General features: G+C 40.0%; 1 protein-coding gene across 2 annotated transcripts in view; it reads right to left on the reverse strand.

The window, feature by feature from the left end:
• Positions 1–22,837, reverse strand: part of LOC122563665 (ADAMTS-like protein 1) — a 571,728-nt gene that overhangs the window by 85,672 nt on the left and 463,219 nt on the right. For both annotated transcript variants that reach the window (XM_043717704.2, XM_043717714.2), the window contains one exon: positions 5,583–5,793. In XM_043717704.2, coding sequence (XP_043573639.2) covers positions 5,583–5,793 — 211 coding nt within the window. The remainder of the gene's footprint in view (positions 1–5,582; positions 5,794–22,837) is intronic.

Below are 22,837 nucleotides of genomic sequence, written 5' to 3' on the forward strand. Positions count from 1 at the left end.
TGTTCAATAGCATGTGTGACTCCTCAGATACTGAAGCAGTCAATGTTCAAATGCAACAAGATCTGAACAATATCCAGGCTTGGGCCAATAAGTGGCAAGTAGCATTCATGCCACACAAATACCAGGCAGTGGCCATCTCCAATAAGAGACCATCTAACCAACGCCCCTTGATAATCAATGATGTTACCATTACTGAATCCCCACAATCAACATCTTTGGGGTTACCATTGACCAGAATCTCAGCTGGGCTCACCACAAACACAGTAACTACAACAGCAAGTCAGAAGTGAGGGTGGCACTGGGTAACTCACCTCCTGATTCCCTAAAGGTTGCCCTCTATCTACAAGGCATTAGTCAGGACTGTGATGGAAACTGGGATAGCACCTTCCAAACTCATGATCACTCCCATCTAGAAGGCCAAGAGAAGTAGATACATGGGAACTGTCATCTGGAAGCTCCCCACCATCCTGACTTGGAAATATATCATTATTCCTTCACTGTCACTGGGTTAAATTCCTGGAATTGACTCCCTAATGGCATTGTGGGTCTACCAGCAGCACTTGGACTGCAGTGGTTACAGGCAGAGGCTCACCATCACCTTCTCAAGAGCAAGTGAGTACAGGCAATAAATGCTGGCCATCCAGTAATATCTATGTCCCATGAATGAATAGAAAAAAGGAAGAAATCCTCAAGGTAACAGGTACGCGGAGGACCTCCAGACACCAGGCACTGCTTATCGCTAGGGAGAAGATGATTACATGGTCTTGGCCTTCTATGACTTTGTGGAAAATGCACAGACCAGAAACACCAGCCAGGTTTGTCCGAGGCTATCACTAAGCTGGATCAGAGGATAGAAGAATCCACCAACATTATCAACGCCATGTTGGCACCAGGACACCTGCATCGATCAGTCTCCAGAGACAGATTGATGACAGCCATGGAGACTAAGTACACTCTGTTCTTGCTGGATGTGTGCATAGATTTGCACTCCATCCTCTAGTCACAGAATGAATCATGAGGTGGAAGTGGGTAGGGGAAACAAACAAGTTCAGACTTAATCAAAGTGCTCCATTCTCTCTGGGAGAGTTTGGTACCAGAGGGCACAGATCAGAAGTAGCAACCACATATTGGCCTCCCCTAAGGCTTCTTTACAGTAAAGTCAAGAGGTGCCAGACAATGGGGCAAAGGGATGGAAAAGGTCATTGGAGGCCACCAGACAGCAGCAAAGGATGACAGAGAGAGGCTGACAGTGAAGGTACGGTGTACAATGGAATACCGAGGGGATCAGTAATATGGCTCAATCATAGCAATGTGACATCAGGTTGGATGGAAATTGGGATGGAAGTTATTTTTTCATTAATTAAATGCAGGCTTGAATTTCTGAGGTCCTTTTTCTTAGGATGAACACACCCTCGCATTAACCGTGTGATTAGTCTTGACAGCCTAAAGGTGAAAGTTGCACAGGTATTTTAATGTTACATCACCATAAATCCAACTGGTTTTAGATCAGCATTTTTTCACTTGTCACAATGAATCAAAAGCCATTAAGGTTATCACAAAGCCATTCTGATAATGCAAAGGGGGTAAACCATGAAATGCAAGACCTCAATTGTAAACAGGAATAGGTGAAGACTGTTCCGCTGTAATGTACAGTGATACATTCTTGAAGTTTCAGTGAAAATTTAAAATTTATTGTGGATGGGAAAAGGCCGTTGATCATACAAGTCTATCCCTGTCCTGTGCATCACTTCAGGCAGCTACCTTTAGATTGTACTCCTCAAATTAATGCTCTAGAATCATTGAACCATTTATATGCATATGCTGGAGAATAATTCCAATAATGCCATGGGATATTTCTATTGCAGAAAATTGGGACTAGTGTAGGTAGTAATGTATCGTTTAGTGGTATAAATTCGATGGGCCAAAGGGCCTATTCTATATTGTATAATTCTTTGATTTTAATGTTTTATTCTGCATGTGCACCAAGGTTCTCTGTGGACTTGATTAACATTGAGCTTGGCTCTTCATAATTGATGATCTTTATACAAGACAAATATCTGGAATGTGAAGATTCACACAAATTGGTACCTCTGAAGGTGTATTCAAACTAACAGAGTTCATATTATAATTGTTGGGTCAATGTGTTACATATTTGTTAACTTAATTACATGATAGCCATTTTCCTAAAACATGAAACCAAAAGATCAAGAAATATGCATTTAGATGCGAGAAGTAGATTAGCAGTTAACCTGCATGGGCAGGGAATCAGTTTGATTGTGTTGACAGCAGTACTCTGAGCTATGAGATGACTCCATCCATGGAGTTTATTTTCGGCTGGGGCAATCAGTGATGGGCAAAAAATGCCAGCTGGGCTGATGGTGGCCAAACCCAATTAATGAGCTTGGAAAAAAAATTGTTCCATGAGACTGACATTTTAAAAGCAGAGATAAATATGAGAAATATATCAGTTCTGTAAAAACGTAGAGCCTTGTGATCTAAATCAGCTCATGAGGACTTGTTCTAATTCAGTTCCAGAGTTTACTTTATCAACTGGCTTTCGATTTGGGGTCTAAGGTTTAACTCAGTGCCCTTAGGAAATGAAGATAAATTTGTCATGCAAAAACATCAATTTCTAAATCCACCATAACTACTATTTACAAACAATGAATAGTTAACATTATATAAATATTTCTCAGGATAAACTGCATTATTTTCATCGAATAAAGTTTAACAGGTCTAAAGTTGTTACATCTGTCATTTTGAATACAGATGTTATACATGCCTGCATCTAACTTACCAATAAGTCCCCAGTATCTTGCCAAAAATGTATCCTCCAGTCAACAGCATGAGAACAGATTATCTGCTTTTAATATCTTATTGCTGTTTATGGGAGCTTGCTGGGTGCAAATTGGATGCTACATTTCCTACATTTTAACAGCTATTGCATTTATAAAGTAATTAATTGCATATGAATGGTTTTGGATGCCCAGTGGCCAATTAAGGAATCAGTGAAATTCAAAAAACTGAATGCCATGAATCAACACAAATCTCAGTGTCACTGTCACTCTGCTCAGTTCCTGACCCAAGCTCTATTTCATGGGGGATGCTAAGTGGAAGCAACTTTTAGCAAGAAGTAGTAAAATCCTTGGCAGCATCTCTAGGTTACAAGGGAAGTATTGCGAAGGATGTGGATCTGCCTGTACGCCTCTCTTTTCAACAGCAGGTACACTAATCCAATGATACGGGATAACTTGAAAAACAAGCAAGCACTTAAAAAGAATTGTTATGATCCTAGTTGATATTACTAATGGTTTAACCAGATCCCAGAATAAAATCTGGCTTGATAGATCACTTTTGTTTATTAATTTAACCTGGCAGTCTTTCATTGAAACTGAAACACGCAAGGCTGCAGATTTGGATATAACAATAAAACAGAACATTTAATGCACAAAGGAAATTAAAATAAAACAAATCAAATCAAGTTATCTAAACATGACAGTTGAAAGGTTACAAAATACATAGCAAAACAAGATGCCCAAATTTCTCTGCAACACTGTCACTTTGCAGGTAATCAAAACCCAGGGAAATTTTCCTTCTCTGTCCAGTCTATGGGTTTGACTGAACTGCTTCTTCTCAGTTCCTGTCCTGCGAACCTTTTTCACTTGACTGGCCACAGGGCTGAGATCTTAGACTTTCTAGTCTGTTAATAATCTGCAGAGTTTCAATTAAACATTCCTGAGACTGGAAGTTTCACAACTAAACTCTTTTACTGACATAACGTATTCTCTTAACTGATCCAACCAAGATGAGAGACAGCACTTACTTCAGCCAGCTTTCCTTTGAACTGAAACAAAAAGTCTTTGAGCTTAGTAAGAATTGTTTTTAAAAACTTGCTCATCCGAAACTCTGCTACAGCTAATAGCTGAATGTTTACTCGAACCTGTCATAAACCTACATATTATAAACAAACCTGCATGAACACTGTTGGAAGCTTTGCAGTCACCTGCTCTCTGACGCATACTGGTTTTAAAGACTGATCTAATTAACATTTAAAACCCTTCACAAAAATCAACGAACATCCAAATATCTTTATTTTGAAATCCAATGGTTTCAAAAAAATGTCTATATATATTTGCATACATATAAGATTCACGCACTGTTTTTCAAAGATTCCAAAAATATATTTTTAACTTTTAACATTTATCTTTCATGCATTACAAACAAAATTGTTCATTCTATTTGAGCATTAAATGTTAAAAGTTACCAGGGAAATATACAGAACTGAAAGCTAATCATATGCCACAACTCTTGGATTGACTTGAAAGCAACTTTGTAATTTTATATCGGCAAGCCAACTGAAAGAGAGATGTAGAAACATCTGGAGATATAGAATCCCTACAGTGGAAAAAGAGGCCATTCAACCCATCAAGTCTACACTGACCGTCCAAAGAGCAACTCACACTGACCCCATCCACCTAACCTACACATTCCTGAACACTACAGGACAATTCTTAGCATGACCAATCCACTGAAACAACATATCTCTGGTCTGTTGGAGGAAACCCAAGCAGTGATGGGGAGGAATATGCAAACTCCACACACACAGTCACCTACTGCTGGAATCGAACCAGGGTCTCTGGTGCTGTGAGGCGGCAGTGCTAACCACCGAGTCACCATGCCATCTTCTGTTTTCAGATGCGAGCAGCAGTAAACGTGGAGTATATAAAATTGACCATAGCGTAATATTTAGGCCAATCCCATTAGTAACTATGGTATATACATCCATAGATGGATTTCTAGAGCATGCATTTTCTTTTTAGTGAAACAGCTATTACCTTCATAGATCGCTGGCTTTGTGTCCAGTTCTAGATATCAAACTTCAGGAAAGATGAAACGGGTATAGATAAGGTTTATCAGGCTGATACCAAGAATCAGGTGATTGCATACGTGGAGAGACTAGAATAGCTGAGTTAATTTTCCTTTGAGCAGGGAAGTCTAAAGGAGACTTAATAGATGTATCGAAAAATATCGACGACTTCTTATGGAGCAAGCAGGAAGAAATCATTCCTTTCAGCAAGTGGATCAGTAACATTAAAGATTTAAATAATCAACAAAGATTCTGAAGGGAAGAAGTGAAGAATATTTTTAAATGCAGAGAAATGTTAGAATTTGGAATAGACTACTGAAAAATATGATAGAGTCAGATTCAATGGAAAATTTCATTAAAAATTTGGACATGTAATTGAAGAAGATTAATTTGCAGAGTTTGGCAGATAAAGCTGGGATGCAATTTTAAATTAGGAGACATTGAGGTCTGCAGATGCTGGGGATCAGAGTTGAGTGTGTGTTGCTGGAAAAGCACAGCAGGCCAGGCAGCATCTGAGGAGCAGGAAAATCGATTTTGTTCCTGATGAAGGGTTCTGGCCCAAAACGTCAATTTTCCTGCTCCTCGGACGCTCCCCAGCAACACACTCTCAACTGCAATTTTATATTGTCTAGGTCTTTCAGTGAGCCAATATCAGGTTGATTGGCCTAAATTCAGTGTCACATGATACAAAGTTCGAACAGATTGTAGGGAGTACCTGTTGCCAGTCTTCAGAGTGCCAGTCTGGAGGGCAGTTGAACTGATTGCAGGCTTGCACATTGTCAGGTTTTGGCTGAGGACAATTCTTCTCACTGAGGATAACCGTTTCACGACTTTCACGAACTAAAAGGTGCATACAGTACACATCCCTGGTCTGTAGACCTACTCCACAGCTGGATGAACAGGTACTCCATTTTCCAAATTCCCACCTGTCGGAAAGACAACACACAAGTATTATCAATTTGCTTTAAATTGGAAGATTAATGGCAAGTGTGCATTTCTCACACTTCTTGGAGGTAAAAACGTAGTTTTCAACAAGAAAATGTGGCTGTCTTGTCAGAAGTGGTCACCTGTAAGTCTAGTATTCTATGACTAAACGTAAGTATAATGATTCTTGACAAATTGCAGTTGTGGTCTGGCAGGATATCACAATATCTTAAAGCCTTTCAGCTTATTGGCCCAAGCAGTGGCAAAGATTACGGATTGTCAACCTTAAACAGAAATTTGTGGGCAGCGCAGTGGCTCAGTGCTTAGCACTGCTGCCCCACAGCACCAGGGACCCAGGTTTGACACCAGCCTCGGGTGACTGTCTGCGTGGAGTTTGCACATTCTCCTCCTGTTTGCGCAGGTTTTCTTTAGATGCTCTGATTTCCTCCCACACCCAACTTTTTGCAAGTTAGGTGGATTGGCCATGCTAGATTGCCCTTAGTGTTCAGGGTGGAGGCTAGGTGGATTAGCCATGGGAAATGTAGAGCTATGGGGATCCAGTAAGGAGCTGGCTCTGGATGGGATGATCTTCGGAGGATCGGTGTGAACTTGATGGGCCAAATGGCCTGCTTCCACATTGTAGGAATCCTATGATTCGCCAACTCAACACTGCTGTGCATTTCTGCTGGGATCGTTGGAGCCAGAATTTCACAGGGATGCTGAGCCTCTGTGGGGGAATCCCCTTCAGAGTAAAGTCACGCAGGATGGGGCACATCACACCCTACCCCTTCCTACGGCCCAAGTTGCTGTATGATGACTTTAAAGGTTCAGTTTGAGTGTTAGTAAACAAATGTTAGTGGGTGAAGTAGACTGCGGGGTAGCCAAGTCTGAGGGTGAGGTCGCCAGTGAGGTAGGGTAGGGATATCTAGGGAAGCTGAGAGATGTGGGGATAGGCAGGTTGGGTGGGTCGGTAGTGCAATTAGGTTGGGTGTGGACAGATCAATGGGAGTTGACAGTCTGACTAGGGGTAGCTGGGCAAAATTGTGGGGGTATTCAAGACTGCTCAGGGAGGTCATCGGGTCAGGAGGGCAAGTCTTATCAAGTCAACCAGGTTGTCAAGTAGTCACTTCACACAAGGGTACCTCAGAGATTACGTGCATTTCAAGTGCAACCTTTCCAAACACTTTTAGAATAAGTGCTTCAAAACTTAGTGGAAACAAATTGAATTTGACCTGAATGCGTCTCACCTAAACCAGTCCAGAGTAAGACACCAAAACTAAAAGGTAAGATGATGTTCACAGTTTACATGGTCGTTGGGGCGGGTGTGGTAGTCACGTTTGAGGGTGATATCCATGTCAGATTAGCAGAGTAGTTAGGTCAAAAAGTTGGGATGTGAGTGTGGGATGATGGTGGGAATCAAGTATGTAACTTTCCAAATTATATATTAGGTTTTAGTCTGTCTGACGTTTCCTGGATGATTATCGAGGTAAATACTGTGAAGCTCTCTGAAATTTCTGAATCTTGGATATATCTGCGTAGGGTCCCAGAAAGCTGAAAATATTGCCTATTGGAATCTGAATCTGTCCAGTTAATTCCCACGAAGGTGCATGCATTAGGTATTCCACAGAATCATGTTGTGCATCTTCAATTGTACATCTAGTCTCTGATAATCTGAGAATTTAAAGATTGGATGCATTTTGTGTGATTCCAAGGGTTTAACACTAATCTGTGCAATGAAATCCTGATGTGGATGCTGTTGGAGTCTGTCACGTGCAAGTTCTGCTAACCCTTCACTGTAATGAATGAACAAATTTATCAGCCAATTCTGGTCACAAGGCATTAAAAATAAGGCAAACATTGCAGTTAAGGAAATCATTGTTGCAACACATCTGCCAACAGAATAGTAAATTCCTCATCACTTGGTAGATAGAGAGAAAGGAAGATATGATTGGGGATATTTGAAAATTAATTTATTTTGAGAGAAATTAAATCTGGGCAAACATTTCATTTTCAAAGTACAGATAAATCAGACATAGATCCTTTAGTCAAGACTGATTGGTCTATATCAAACTCTGACAGGGCTCCGAGGAGGTGAGAGTCAAAAAATATGGCACTAAAAAAGCACAGCAGGCCAGACAGTATCTGACGAATTGAAGAATTGACGTTTCAGGCATAAGCACTTCATCAGGAATGCATCTGCAATCCTCACTTTCTCCTAGCCATTAAAGAGGTGTGATAACTTATTAAGTAATATTAAATAATTATTTTTACATTGTTTTAAAGAGATGTGGTCATCATCGTTGAACATGAATGCAATGCAGTGCAATGCTGTTCACATTCAATGATGCATTCTTGCCCAATGCTGTTAGCTAAACCCATCAAGTCTGACTTCCCAAACTTCTCCAAATCTCAGATAGTATTATGGAAATGTATTATTTCAGTTGGAATGTGGTAAATAGTTTTAAAAGGAAATTACTATGAATTTTATTTGGTTATTATTGATGACAAAAGTGACAGTTTTTAAATTACTCTGCACGTACTAAAGCTTGACAATTAAGAGGTGTTTTGGGCTAGTATTGCAACACAACCGTTCCTTCTAAAATTATAAGAAAGCCCGTTAGAAACCTTTGATAAATCAAGTCTATACAAATCACTATGTTTTGTTCACAGCACAAACTAATTGAAGGTGATGACAGGCGGTTTCCTCCCTGGTCTCTTCTAAGCAAGCTTAGAGTTGACCATCAGCAGCTTGAGTCAGTTTTCATTATTTCACTTCATGGATTTCTTCTGCTAAGCAGATTGATTGATTTAATATTTTGATGCGAATACAATTCATCCTCAAATTCATCAGTGGATTGCTTCAAAAATCGATTGGTGTCTAGAACAGTAATGTATCTAAAGGTGTGTTTACTGTGATTTTGTATTTAACTGTATTTCTTTGCTACTCAACATAAAGGTAGCTGCGATCTGGCATTATTGAATTTGCCCACATTTTTCACAGCTCTGAAGTCTCAAGCTCCGACAAATTTGGTCTCTGTTCCTTTCATATATGAGATATATGAAAAATTGCACAACCATTGCCCATGATAACAATGGCTGTGGAATATTAACCACCTTATAGACAGAGTTCATTGGAATTCCAATTTGACACGCATTTCACAACAGCTGTAATCTGCATTCTAGTATTTCTAAGTGGCTGAGACAACAGTTGAAGGTTTGTGGAAAAAAACCAAACTCCTTCAAAGCTTAACATTTATCACCATATTAATTGCTGCAGTTCTCTAGATTTATCTGCATTAACACATACCTTCTAGGTGTCAGATTCACTTTGAGGTAACTGAATCTTCCAATTTTTACACAGGTAAGATTACTGCTATAATACCCAATCATTTTCATGTCAGATTATTCACTCTCATGTCAACTTATGTTAATGTAATTTAATATCAGCTTATAACATCTCAAAACAAAGCCCTAATATACAGTATCACACAGCAGGCCTCAGCTTATATCTTTAGAGTTCTAGCTATTGTAAATTAGGTTGATAGATCATACAGAATTAGCTGTGAATAAAACATCCACTTTTCTTTTAAAAAATGATATCAAAATAATGTCCTCACTCCATTTTTAATGGTTCAATCTACATGATCTGTTGCAGCAAATCCCAATCCTTGCATTTCTCCAGAAATACTATGCAAGTAACAGAAACATCATGAAATGTCTTGGCAGGTTAAAAACTGTAAATTACCTTTTTTTTGATATGCATGACACCAGTTGCATGATAGTCATTTCAAAGCTACTTTTGATGAGCAGGTTTATTCAGAAAGAAACCCCACTTTGATTTTAAGTGGTGTAGTAATATTGTAAATGTTTTTGTAAAGAACTGAAGTCGCCACTTGCTTTATTTTTTCATATTAGTACGAGAAAATCAGGATGAGGCGTCTTCCTGTTGCTTTCTTCCCAACACTTCCACAAAATGGTCTTCAAAATTTTACTCTTAAGCACAGCTCCATTGATAATTATAACTGACACTCAGCCTGCCTAAAACAAAGTTCCAGTCTCCATTACCGAATGTCCCAAGCTTATGCTGGAAGTGCTGAGCATGCCAAACTGCCCAACTGCATGTTTTCAGAGGAGTGAGGAAGCTTAGCTGTTCTTCCAATTTTAGCCAATTGGAACATTAATTAACATTGGTAAATATCAGTATTAAATTGGCAGTAGAAGCAACTCAGACATTCTGTGGACAGGTACCAAAGTCAATTGTTTGAAGACATGGGATATTACTGGAGGCCTGGCTGAACATACCCGCCAGTATTCAAACTTAAAAATCATACAACACCAGGTTATAGTCCAACAGGTTTATTTGGAAGCACTAGCTTTTAGAACATTGCTCCTTCATCATGATATAACCTGGTGTTGTGTGATTTTTAACTTTGTACACCCCAGTCCAACACAGGCACCTCCAAATCCAGTATTCAACACCTGCAACAGGGAGCAAGTTTAGTGAAGAGTCTAGAGTCCAACCAATTCAGCAAACAATTGGGATGGTAAGTACCTCCTTTCAATTGGGACTGAATGGGACTGAAGCCGAGGCCAGCAAAGGTTTCAAAAGTACTTATTTTTAGTTGTTTGTTGTATAACTACGTAACTCAAAGAGTTACAATGACAAGACAACAATGAGGACTATACGCAAGAGGGTGAAGGAAAGGATCTCTATGCAAAGGTTCTCCAAATTGGTTAAGGGGAGTTACTGAATAACCCATTGAAAGTTTGCTAGATCAGCAGAGAATCGCCTGTAAAGTGTGGAACATTAATATTAGATTAGTTTAGATTACTTACAGTGTGGAAACAGGCCCTTCGGCCCAACAAATCCACACCGCCCCGCCGAAGCGCAATCCACCCATACCCCTACATTTACCCCTTACCTAACACTACGGGCAATTTAGCATAGCCAATTCACCTGACCTGCACATCTTTGGACTGTGGGAGGAAACCGGAGCACCCGGAGGAAACCCACGCAGACACGGGGAGAACGTGCAAACTCCACACAGTCAGTCTCCTGAGGCGGGAATTGAACCCGGGTCTCTGGCGCTGTGAGGCAGCAGTACTAACCACTGTGCCACCGTGCCACCCAAATATGAAGCAATAACAAGGTGAGGAAGTCACATAAATAGTCTTTTTCCAAAATAAAGTATCAATAACAAAGTTGAGTCTGGGTTACATTTCAGAATTATAACCCCAGATTTTCTCATCTCCACCCACGTGGTCCAACATCAGTTCCTGTTCCCCATCATAAAACAAGGGCAATAGAAGGCGAGTATTTTCAGTGACAGTTTTACTATAACATCAGAGAATTGGGATAACGTATGCTTCAATAACATTAGCCTCTCTCAGATTACTGCCCATTAGTATAGACTGCTACAGTCTAGAATAAAGATCCCACAGGAGGAGGTTTGAGAGAGAGAGATACAGCACTCAGCTGATCCAGATGGAGATGGGATTGCTGTTCGCCATCCCAGCTTAAGCCTCACCAGAGCTTGGAGGGAAAGGTTCACAGCTCATATATACATACATTTTGGTTTATGAATGGAAGTAGTTCACATTTTTGGCCAATATGATTACACCTGTGAATACAATTCCAGTAGCCTGGGTGTTAATGAGTATTCATGATATGCTAATGAATGCAAAACATGACAGTGCTGTGCCTTTGAGAGAGATTTGTGCTTTCTCTCTTGTAGGGAGGCATTGCTACAGTGATACGGAATGTCTGCTTCAGAAGCAATGCGTAAACAGCTTTGAGCTCCCTGACTGTTTTTTAAAAATTTGATAAAAAAAACATGGGTTGTTGGAGTGAGACTCACACAGAGCCAGGGTTTTAGCTGTGGTTTCAGTTGGGGTTTAGAGTTGGCTGCTGAAGCTGTTAGATATAGTTCGCTGTCTGCTTCTAGATTGTTTCTTTTGGTGTTCCTTTCTTCTGGACTGGAGGAGATAGCTCATGAGAAAAATTGCTTTTACTAAATATGCCTTTGCCAAGGGTATGTTAATGGGATGCTATTATATTGGAACAGTCGATGATTCACAGTTAAATAATATATTATTTTATTAAGTCTTTCAACTGAGTTTATGTTTGCCAATTTTTGGGGTTTTTTTGTTTGCATTTTAATTGTGTTATAAGAATAAAGTATGTTTTGCTAAAGCCTCGCAATGGATTGATCAAATCATATCTGGAATTTTCCTCTAAATAAACTAGAAGTTTGGGTCTAAGCTGTCTCCTTGATTTCGAAGGGGTTTGCTCAGGTTCATTACCAAAACAGGTTCCCACCAACAACTATTAGGAAAAACAACCCACCTGCAAAGTTCTCAGAACCAAATAGTAAACATGCAATCTGCCATCTGGGAGCAGAACCTGTGTATGCCATCCATTACATTCCTACACCTGCCCTTCCAAACACTCTGGGAAGGCCTGGGAGATTCTGCCCATCATCTTACACTTAGAAATAATGTAGCCAACATATTTCTGGTATAAAAGATAATAGGGTTTGATTAATAGTAGATTAGTAAAAACTGAAGAATTACTAACATGAAAACAACTTTTTATATAAAAAAAAGTGTTTCAGGTATCACAACAGGTATTTGTATCCATTCCCCTTCTGGGAGTTTCTAATCTGAATGCCCCCACCTGCAATCCTCAAACTTGGAGCTCTCAATCCAACCACAAAGGAGTTCTCAACTGATCTTCCTTGGGAATTCCAAATCTAATGGAGTGCTTTTCTCACAGAGAGTTCAGTGCGTTGTCAGCCCAGGAAAGCAGGCAACACTGTCAGCTTCGAAACCAAAATCAAAGCCTGAATGCCTGACAGGTACAAACTACATAATAATCTATCCAGTGTCCTCTTCCTTCCTCAGGGATTACCTACTGCTTGTGTTGTACATTTAATGTACTGGGATGAATTGACATACAGGGACAACTTTCATAACCCATAAACTAATTGTCTAAGCAGCTGAACCACAGAGTGAATAACCGAGATGAGTCACAATGAGTCTCATAAATTTCCAAGTAATCTAAATATCTTTTCAGATGCTGAGAGGTTGGTCGTACTTTTTCTTTCAGTTTACTTTATTTCAACTTCTGGTCTGCTCTCTCAATGTGATTTATTTTGTTTGGGACAATTTCAAGTCCTAACATTTAGGCTGGAACATTCCAAGCTTAATTCGACAGTATTAAGAACTCATAACCATCTTACTGATTCTACAACAGACTCCTGTTTCATAAATATGTAGCTTTGGGCTTGTGTTTTATTGTTCACATTTAAGTCTATACGGATAAAAGAGGATAACATTAGGAAATTGAAAATTGTGTTCAGGGGTTTAAATAGAAAATGTCCAAAGATAAGCCCAGGCTGATACAGCTATGCACATGTCAAATCTATTTTCAATTTAAAGCTTTACTATCACAGTCAACATCAAATTTTGAAATTTGCACATGAGTCACAGTGATCATCATTAAACTCATTGTTATTTTAGCAGCAAAATCTGAACAATAGTCTTTCCATTTTTTACATCGCTAGAGTTGGTATCACTACCAGCAAAATTGGCCACTAATTTGTTTTGTAGCTCAGACTAGGACAGTAGAGATGAACAGTTTTCTAAGCAGGCACGCTGGTCAGATGGTATTGTAGCCACTATTAAAATTACTTGAAAAGAAGAACATTTTCAGTATTGATGGGAAACTGCAGGAGTACTTTTCACCCCCACTGCCATGCCATAATTTAATCACCAACTTACACTCTTCATTACATTGCAACTTTCCAGTTCAAAGGTCTTGTTTCCAATAAGTATTTACCTTTCTCACTTTCATAAGTTTTAATCCTCTGAATGCAGCAGAAACAGTGACAGCAGAACTTCAGGATTTGTTCAAGGACATTAAAGTGGCACCAAATAGAAATTGAATGAAACATATTTCCATACTCAATTTCTACCTTCATTAGTGCTGGGAGAAGGAAAAGATTGCAGAAGGATTGGCAGGGGAATGAGGTTGCAGGACAGTGGGGGATAAGAGACTGCACAATGGTGAATGGTAGGGAATAAGTTTGGAATGGGAAAGTCCATTGTTTGAAGGGTGGTGGGGGAGGAAGAAAAGGTGATTGCACTTTTGGAGTTAGAAACTGCAGCACCAGAGAGAGACTGCAGAATGGGAGGAAGTTATAATGGATGAAGGGGGAAGAAAGAGGTGAGAAGGTCTGGAAAGATCAATCTTTCATTTTCTGTTTCATGAACCTCTCAGAGAATTCTACTTTGAACACAGCAGTAATTGATTCTGAACTCAAATTATTTAGCACACATATGGGACAAAACAATCTGTCTCCTTTATTTGGGTTTCACTTTTCTGCTTTCAGTTATTCACAAGAAAGAATTTTTACCTAGTTTGGCCTAAGGCTTTGGCCTTTTATTGCTCTTTAACTCATACATGATGTAGAGTAATTTCTTTGTACCCAGCAGTTAGCTTGAATAAAACAGTGGTGGGTTGATGGGATGGTGGTGGTGACCTGGTAACTTTGCTGGTTCACTCAAAGTTCTTCTGGAGAAAGCGGACAAAGAAACTTCCTGAGGTACTGTTCCCTGCCAACAGAGGCATGTAAATCACCTCATTGGTAATACAGTGTTGGTTTTTTTTTGATGTTGAGTTCTTTTCCTTCTTTATCACATTTCAGTCAGAATCTTTCTCAAAATATATAAGACTTCTCTAGAATAATGAGGGCTTTGTTAGGATTATTCACGGTACCTCATTCCCTAGATATTTATAAATAATATTTTTTCAAAGGTTTTGGTAACATTAATCTCTTAACTGCAGGTTCTGACTACATGCATTGTGTTTGCTGATAGATTGACTGAAAGGCCAGACAAATGGAGACAGACTTTGTAACGAACAAAAGTCTTTACACAATGCAAGTTCAATATAAATTTCTCAGTGGTTCTATCATTTTTCTGTGCAGCCACCCAGAAATACAAACATTATTATAGAATTTGCTGCAGTTGATAGATATCGAAGGCCAAAATAAATTTCTCAAAATGGAGTATCGATTTTGAAATCAGTCTATTCTACGTTATTCCCAATTCATAGTTGCAAAATATAAAATCATTCTCTGCTCTGAAATTTCCTCATTAATATTAAATTATGGATCCCAGCAGATATTTTGGGGTTTTTTTGCACATAAGAAATGCAATGAAAACAAAAATCACCAAGTGGTACTCCTACGTGCTAAGTTACGGTGAAAACAAATGGATTGCCGAAAAAGTTAGCAAGAGGAGTGAAGAATCTAGAGGAGCATCACCCAGAGACAATCCCAAAAGAGGTGGTGGCATTATGGTAGAGTCACTGGATTAGAAATCCAGAAATCCAGGCCAAAAATATGGAGACGTTGACTCGTAACTTACCAAGGTGGATGATGAGATTTAAATTCAATGAAAAAATCTAAAATAAAAAGCAAGCCTCATGTTAACCATATAACTTATTATTTGTGATAAGAGCTCATCTGGTTCACTAATATCTTTTAGGGAGAAAATATGCCCCCCGTAAGAGGTCTAGCACACATCATAGCTCTCGGTAGTGTGTTTCACTTCTGGACAATTAGGGATGAACAATAAATGCTGCCCTGGCTTGCAATACTTGAATCTCATGAATGAATAAAGGGAAAAATAAACTTATGCACTGTCTTTATATCAATGTTGCATGTAGGGATTCATTCTCTTGAGTCTTTCCCATTTGTCTGTAAGATTTCTACCAACTGTACTTATCCACCCGCTTCCATAAGTTTCAAATCCCTGCAAGTCCAAAGGTCTGTCAATCTCAGTCTTGAATATACAATAATTAAGGACTGAGCTTCAAGAGCAGTCTGCAGTAAAGGTTAACTACTTTTTGAATGAAGACATTTCTCCAATCTCAGTCCTAAATGGCAGAGCCGTTATCCTGAGACAGTGTCCCTGTTTTCGAGAATCTCCAGCTAAGGGAAAACAGCTGCGTGGCGATTAATCTATTAAATCACTCAAAAAATCTGACATGTTCCAATGCTGCCTATGTTCCATTAAACTTCAACAAACATAGGCCTTATTTGGCCTCACCCCAGGAATCATTTCAGTGAAACTTTGTAGCACTCACGCTCAAGGGTAATTACTTCCTTCCTTAAATAAGGAGACCAAAACTGTGCACAGTTCCTCAAATGTGGTCTCACCAAAGTCCTGTACAATTGCAATATGACTTCCTTAAACCTATATTTCAGCCCTCCTGCAGTAAAGGCCAAGATACCATGCATTCTCCTCAACACAAGCTGTAACTTTACAGCAAATTCCTGTGTTTTAATCAGCCGCCTCACCCTCTTCACACTCTTTGCCTCACCCAACTTCCTCCTGCCCTAGCCCTGAATTCGTATCATTCTCTAGATTCTCTTGTGCATTCCCTTATGCCCTGTTCAATCTCATTTGCTCCCTCAGACCTACATCTGTTTCCTCAGCACTGTTCCCCAAAACTGCTGCTGACTCCAACTTCTATTCATGATTTCCACCTTGACTGATAACGTTCATCATTCTCTATTCTTATGTAATGTCTCACTTTCCTACAAGTCTGCTGATATTACTCTTCCCCCGATTGACCATACTATCTTCATACAATGTCTCTCCACTATCAAACAGCTTGGTAGGATTGTTCACACTTAGTTCCATTCTTATCAGTCCAAGCATAGATAGATTATACCATGCAGTGGCTTCTCTTCTTGCTTCTGTATCTGATCTCTGATGTTTCCCCAGGAGCAGTCCTTGGCTCATTCTATTTCTCAATTCCTATTATGCTTTATAACATCATCTGAAAGCATAATATCAATTTCTACATATATATTTACACCCAGTTCTACTTCACCACTACCTTTCTCAACTCCTCCACCATTTCGAAATGATCAGAGTGCTTATCCAACATCCAATATAAAATGAGCAGAAATTTGATTCAATTAATTAATGGAATACTGAAGCTGTTGTTTTCAGGGCCCATCACAAGTTCCACTCCCTAATGACTGATTCTCTTCATCTCACAGTGACCTAACTGATGCTAAACCAAACTGTTTTCAGAACTGGCATCAAGCTTGACCTCAAGGAGAGATTTGGACCAGATATCTACACCATTTACTAAAATCACCTTCTGTTGCTAGAAACCTCTCCCATGCTTTTCGCACTTCCTTACTGGTCTATTCCAATGACATCTTTCTGGCCTTCCATATTCCATAACATTGAGGCCATCCAGAAGTCTGTTACCTGCTTCCTTACTTGTACCAAGATCTAATAACTCAGCTAATAATGTGATTGCGTTAAGCAACTTCTTGACCTTGATATTCTTGTCATGTTTTCAAACCCCTTGCTTTTTCGCATCTCTGTTATCTCCTCTTCCTCCACAGTCTCCTGAAGTGTTTGTGCTCCTCCAATTCTAGGCCACTTGAACATTCCCAATTTTTACTGCTTAATCATTGATGGCAATGTTCTAAATACTGAAGTTCTGTCCCTGTACCTGTATCCCTCACTTTCCATCTTCAGAACACTCCTTAAAACTTGCTTCTTTCTAAACAATTATTTTTACATCCTTCCCATTTGTAGAATACTCTATCTGTAAGCAGGAGGATTCTACCATTTAAATTTCTTCATTTTCAGCTAGTGCTCAGTGGAGGCAGTTTACTGAATCAAATTACGTCCAGAAGTGGTCATCCAATCTCTCAAACACAGATCTCCAGGAAGACAAAAAGGCTCCTCTGTTCCTTCCCTCCAACCACTGACAAGTTGGTGCTCCTTGATGTTCTTTTACCTTACCATTTTCTGTTCTTTAACAATCTGCCCTTTCCATTTTGAGAAAAATATCTCCAAGAAAACTCAGCATGTAAGCACTAAACAAAGGGGAAATCGTGCTGTGTAACACAAATGCCTTTACATCAGACTGGTACATAATATGGCTCTGTATAGCTATGGCCCTTTGAAGGATCAGAAAAGAACTCAAAATAGAAATATCAAATGGAAGGAGATGATAGCACAGTAGTATTGACCTGGGACAAGTAATCCAGAGGCCCAGCTATTGCTGTGGGTATATACCATCTTTATCTAGCTCCGTAAGCAACTCTAGAGTGATAGCAATGCAGTTGACTCTTAACTCTGAAATGTCTGATCAAGTCATTCAGTTTCAGGACAATTAAGAATGGGAAACAGATTTTGGCCTTGCCAGCTTTATCCCATGCAAGAACAGAATAGAAAGAACTTTCAATTAATAGTGTTGCTTACAGATATCATATTTTAAAATGATTTCAGTCATAGCTAATGAGAAGTGTCAATATAATATCACTATATTGTATGTTTTCAATACATACAATATTTTCAAGCAAAGCATAATATTAAATCTCTCATCTGCAAACCCCACCAGATTAAGGGACACTGTTATATTTACTGAGTCACTGCATTTTAAAGTTACTGAGAAATATTTATATTCAGATATAACTGTACAAACATTTGGAATTTAGATCATCTCTTCAGGATATTAAAAACAACAACTACAGGGATACATTACCTGGGGATACAATACCTTAGTCAAAGACTGAATCATAAGGCCATCAGATTTAGGAGCAGAATTTGGCTTTTTGGCCCACTGAGTCTGCTTCACCAATCAATCATATTTGATACCTTTCTCAGCCACATTCTCCTGCCTTTTCTCCATAACACTTACAAAGCAAGAACCTATCTTTATCTTAAATACACTCATTGTCTTCTGTGGCAATGAGTTTCACAGATTTGTCAGCATCTGGGTATAGAAGTTCCTCCTCATCTCAGTTCCCAGTGCCCTCAGGTCCTAGTCTCTCCTATGAGTGGAAACAGCCTCTATATGCTCGCTCTACCCAGGCCTCTCAGTACTCTAAGTTTCAAGGAGATTCCCTCATCATCCTTCTAAACTTCATAGAGTACACATCAGTGTTCTCAACAATACAACTGCCAACTAAAGCTGCATGTAAACCTTAAAAGAATCCCAAACTAGGACTCTTAAATCACTTTACTTTTCAGATTTCTAAAGCCTTTCCCTATTTAGAAAATAGTCTATGCCTCTATTCTTCCTACCAAAGTACATAACCTCACACTTTCCCACACTGTATTCCAGTTGTCACTTCTTTACCCACTTTCCTAGCCTGTCCAAGTCCTACTGCAGCCTCCACAACAATATCTATCCCTCCACTGACCTTTGTATCATCTTCAAAGTTAGCAAGGTTGCCTCAGTTCATTTGTCCAGGTCATTAATGTATAACTCGAATAGTTATGGTCTCAACACTGATCCCTGTGGAACTCCACTAGTTACTGGCTGTCATCCTGAAAACGTCCTCTTTATACCAACTCTCTACCTTTTGCCAGTCAGTCAATCCTCTACCCATGCCCATCCCTTGCTCCTATCACCATGGGCTCTTGTCATATTTAACAGTTTCCTGCAGGTCAGCTTGTCAAAGGCCTTCAAGAAATCCAAATAGATCATGTCCACTGGCTCTACTTTGTCTAACTTGCTTGTTACCTCCGTAAAGAATTCTAAGAGATTTATCAGGCATGAACTCCCCTTGATGAAGCTTACTCAGGCTTATTTTACCATGTACTTCAAAGTACTCTGCAGTCCCATTCTTAATAATGGACTTTCAGATCTCATCTATGACTAAGGTCAGGCAAACCAGCCCATGGTTTCCCATATTCTGCCTCCCTATCTTTTTTTCAGCAGGAATGTTACATTACTCATTTTCCAGTCCTCCAGGACCCACCCTGACTCCAGCAATTCCTGAAAAATCACCACAACGTCTCCATAACCTCCTCTGCTATCCCCTTAAGAACTTCCAGCTTCCACAGCAGCTTCTCTTTAGTGATGGCCACTACACTCACCTCTGTCCCCTGACTCTCTTGAAGTTCTGGTGCGCCGGTTTCTTCCACTGTGAAGATGATGCAAAATACATGTTAAGTCCCTCTGCCATTTCTTTGTTTCCCATTACTACTTCTCCAGCCTCATTTTCCAGTGGTCCAATGTCCACTCTTGCTTCTCTCTCTTCCTTTATATATGTCTTTAAAAAAAAACTCTTGTAATCTTGTACGGTATTAGTTAACTTAGTATTGTATTTACCTTCTCCCTCTCTTATTGCTTTTTTAGTTGTTCTCTGCTGGCTTTTAAAAGCTTCTCAATCCATTAGCTTTCCATTGATCTTCATCTCATTGTATGTTTTTTCATTTACTTTTATGCTGTCCTTAATTTCTTTTATTAGCCATGGCTACCTTGTCCTCCCCTAAGCATATTTCTTTTTCCTTGGAATGAATTTCTGCTGTGCCTCGGAAATTACCCCCAGAAATTGGCTGCTCCACCATCTTCCCTGCTAGGTTCCCCTTCCAATCAACCCCGGTCAGCCTTCTTCCACACCTTTGTAGTTACCTTTACTCAATAATAATACCATTACATCTGATTCCAGCTTCTCCCTCTCAAACTGTAGGGCGAATTCTATCATATTATGGTCACTGTTCCCGAGAGATTCCTTCAACTTAAGCTCCTTATTCACAGAGTCATAGAGTCATAGAGATGTACAGCATGGAAACAGACCCTTCGGTCCAACCCATCCATGCTGACCAGATATGCGAACCCAATCTAGTCCCACCTGCCAGCACCCGGCGCATATCCCTCCAAACACTTCCTATTCACATACCCATCCAGATGCCTCTTAAATGTTGCAATTGTACCAGCCTCCACAACTTCCTCTGGCAGCTCATTCCATACACCCTCTGAGTGAAAAAGTTGCCCCTTAGGTCTCTTTTATATCTTTCCCCTCTCACCCTAAACCTATGCCCTCTAGTTCTGGACTCCCCGACCCCAGGGAAAAGACTTTGCCTATTTACCTGATCCATGCCCCTCATAATTTTGTAAACCTCTGTAAGGTCACCCCTCAGCCTTCGACACTCCAGGGAAAACAGTCCCAGTCTGTTCAGCCTCTCCCTATAGCTCAAATCCTCCAACCCTGGCAACATCCTTGTAAATCTTTTCTGAACCCTTTCAAGTTTCACAACATCTTTCCGATAGGAAGGAGACCAGAATTGCATACAATACTCCAACAGTGGTCTAACCAATGTCCTGTACAGCCGTAACATGATCTCCCAACCCCTGTACTCAATGCTCTGACCAATAAAAGAAAGCATACCCAAACGCCTTCTTCACTATCCTACCTACCTGCAACTCCACTTTCAAGGAGCTATGAACCTGCACTCCAAGTCTCTTTGTTTAGCAACACTCCCGAGGACCTTACCATTAAGTGGATAAGTCCTGCTAAGATTTGCTTTCCAAAATGCAGCACCTCGTGTAAATCTGAATTAAACTCCATCTGCCACTTCTCAGCCCATTGGCCCATCTGGTCCAGATCCTGTTGTAATCTGAGGTAACCCTCTTCGCTGTCCACTACACCTCCAATTTTGGTGTCATCTGCAAACTTACTAATTGTATCTCTTATGCTCACATCCAAATCATTTATGTAAATGACAAAAAGTAGAGGGCCCAGCACCTGATCCTTGTGGCACTCCACTGATCACAGGCCTGCAGTCTGAAAAACAACTACCTTTGTCTTCTACTTTGAGCCAGTTCTGTATCCAAATGGCTAGTTCTCCCTGTATTCCATGAGATCTAACCTTGCTGATCAGTCTCCCATTGGGAACCTTGTCAAATGCCTTACTGAAGTCCATATAAATCACATCTACTGCTCTGCCCTCATCAATCCTCTTTGTTAATTCCTCAAAAACCTCAATCAAGTTTGTGAGACATGATTTCCCAAGCACAAAGCCATGTTGACTATCCCTAATCAGTCCTTGCCTTTCCAAATACATGTACATCCTGTCCCTCAGGATTCCCTCCAACAATTTGCCCACTACTGACATCAGACTCACTGGTCTATAGTTCCCTGGCTTGTCCTTACTGCTCTTCTTAAACAGTGGGACCACATCAGCCAACCTCCAGTCTTCTGGCACCTCATCTGTGACTATCGATGATACAAATATCTCAGCAAAAGGCCCAGCAATCACTTCTCTAGCTTCACCTGATCAGTTCCTGGGGATTTATCCACTTTTATGCATTTCATGACATCCAGCACTTCCTCCTCTGTAAAATGGACATTTTGCAAGATGTCACCATCTATTTCCCTACAGTCTATATCTTCCATATCCTTTTCCACAGTAAATACTGATGCAAAATATTCATTTAGTATCTCCCCCATTTTCTGTGGCTCCACACAAAGGCCGCCTTGCTGATCTTTGAGGGACCCTATTCTCTCCCTAGTTACCCTTTTGTCCTTAATGTATTTGTAAAAACCCTTTGGATTCTCCTTAATTCTATTTGCCAAAGCTATCTCATGTCCCCATTCCCCCACCCCCCTCCCCGATTTCCCTCTTAAGTATACTCCTACTTTCTTTATACTCTTCTAAGGATTCACCCGATCTATCCTGTCTATATCTGACATATGCTTCCTTCTTTTTCTTAACCAAACCCTCAATTTCTTTAGTCATCCAGCATTCCCTATACCTACCAGCCTTCCCTTTCACCCTGACAGGAATATACTTTCTCTGGATTCTTGTTATCTCATTTCTGAAGGCTTCCCATTTTCCAGCTGTCCCTTTACCTGCTAACATCTGTCTCCAATCAGCTTTTGAAAGTTCTTTCCTAATACCGTCAAAATTGGCCTTTCTCCAATTTAGAACTTCAACTTTTAGATCTGGTCTATCCTTTTCCATCATGATTTTAAAACAAATAGAATTATGGTCCCTGGCCCCAAAGTGCTCCCCCACTGACACCTCAGTCACCTGCCCTGCCTTATTTCCCAAGAGTAGGTCAAGTTTTGCACCTTCTCTAGTAGGTCCATCCACATACTGAATCAGAAAATTGTCTTGTACGCACTTAAGAAATTCCTCTCCATCTAAACCTTTAACACTATGGCAGTCCCGGTCAATGTTTGGAAAGTTAAAATCCCCTCCCATAACTAC

The sequence above is a fragment of the Chiloscyllium plagiosum genome, unplaced genomic scaffold (genome assembly GCF_037043375.1).
Source record: "Chiloscyllium plagiosum isolate Xiang-an unplaced genomic scaffold, Cpla_swu_hap1 HiC_scaffold_2, whole genome shotgun sequence".
Lineage (NCBI taxonomy): Eukaryota > Metazoa > Chordata > Chondrichthyes > Orectolobiformes > Hemiscylliidae > Chiloscyllium > Chiloscyllium plagiosum.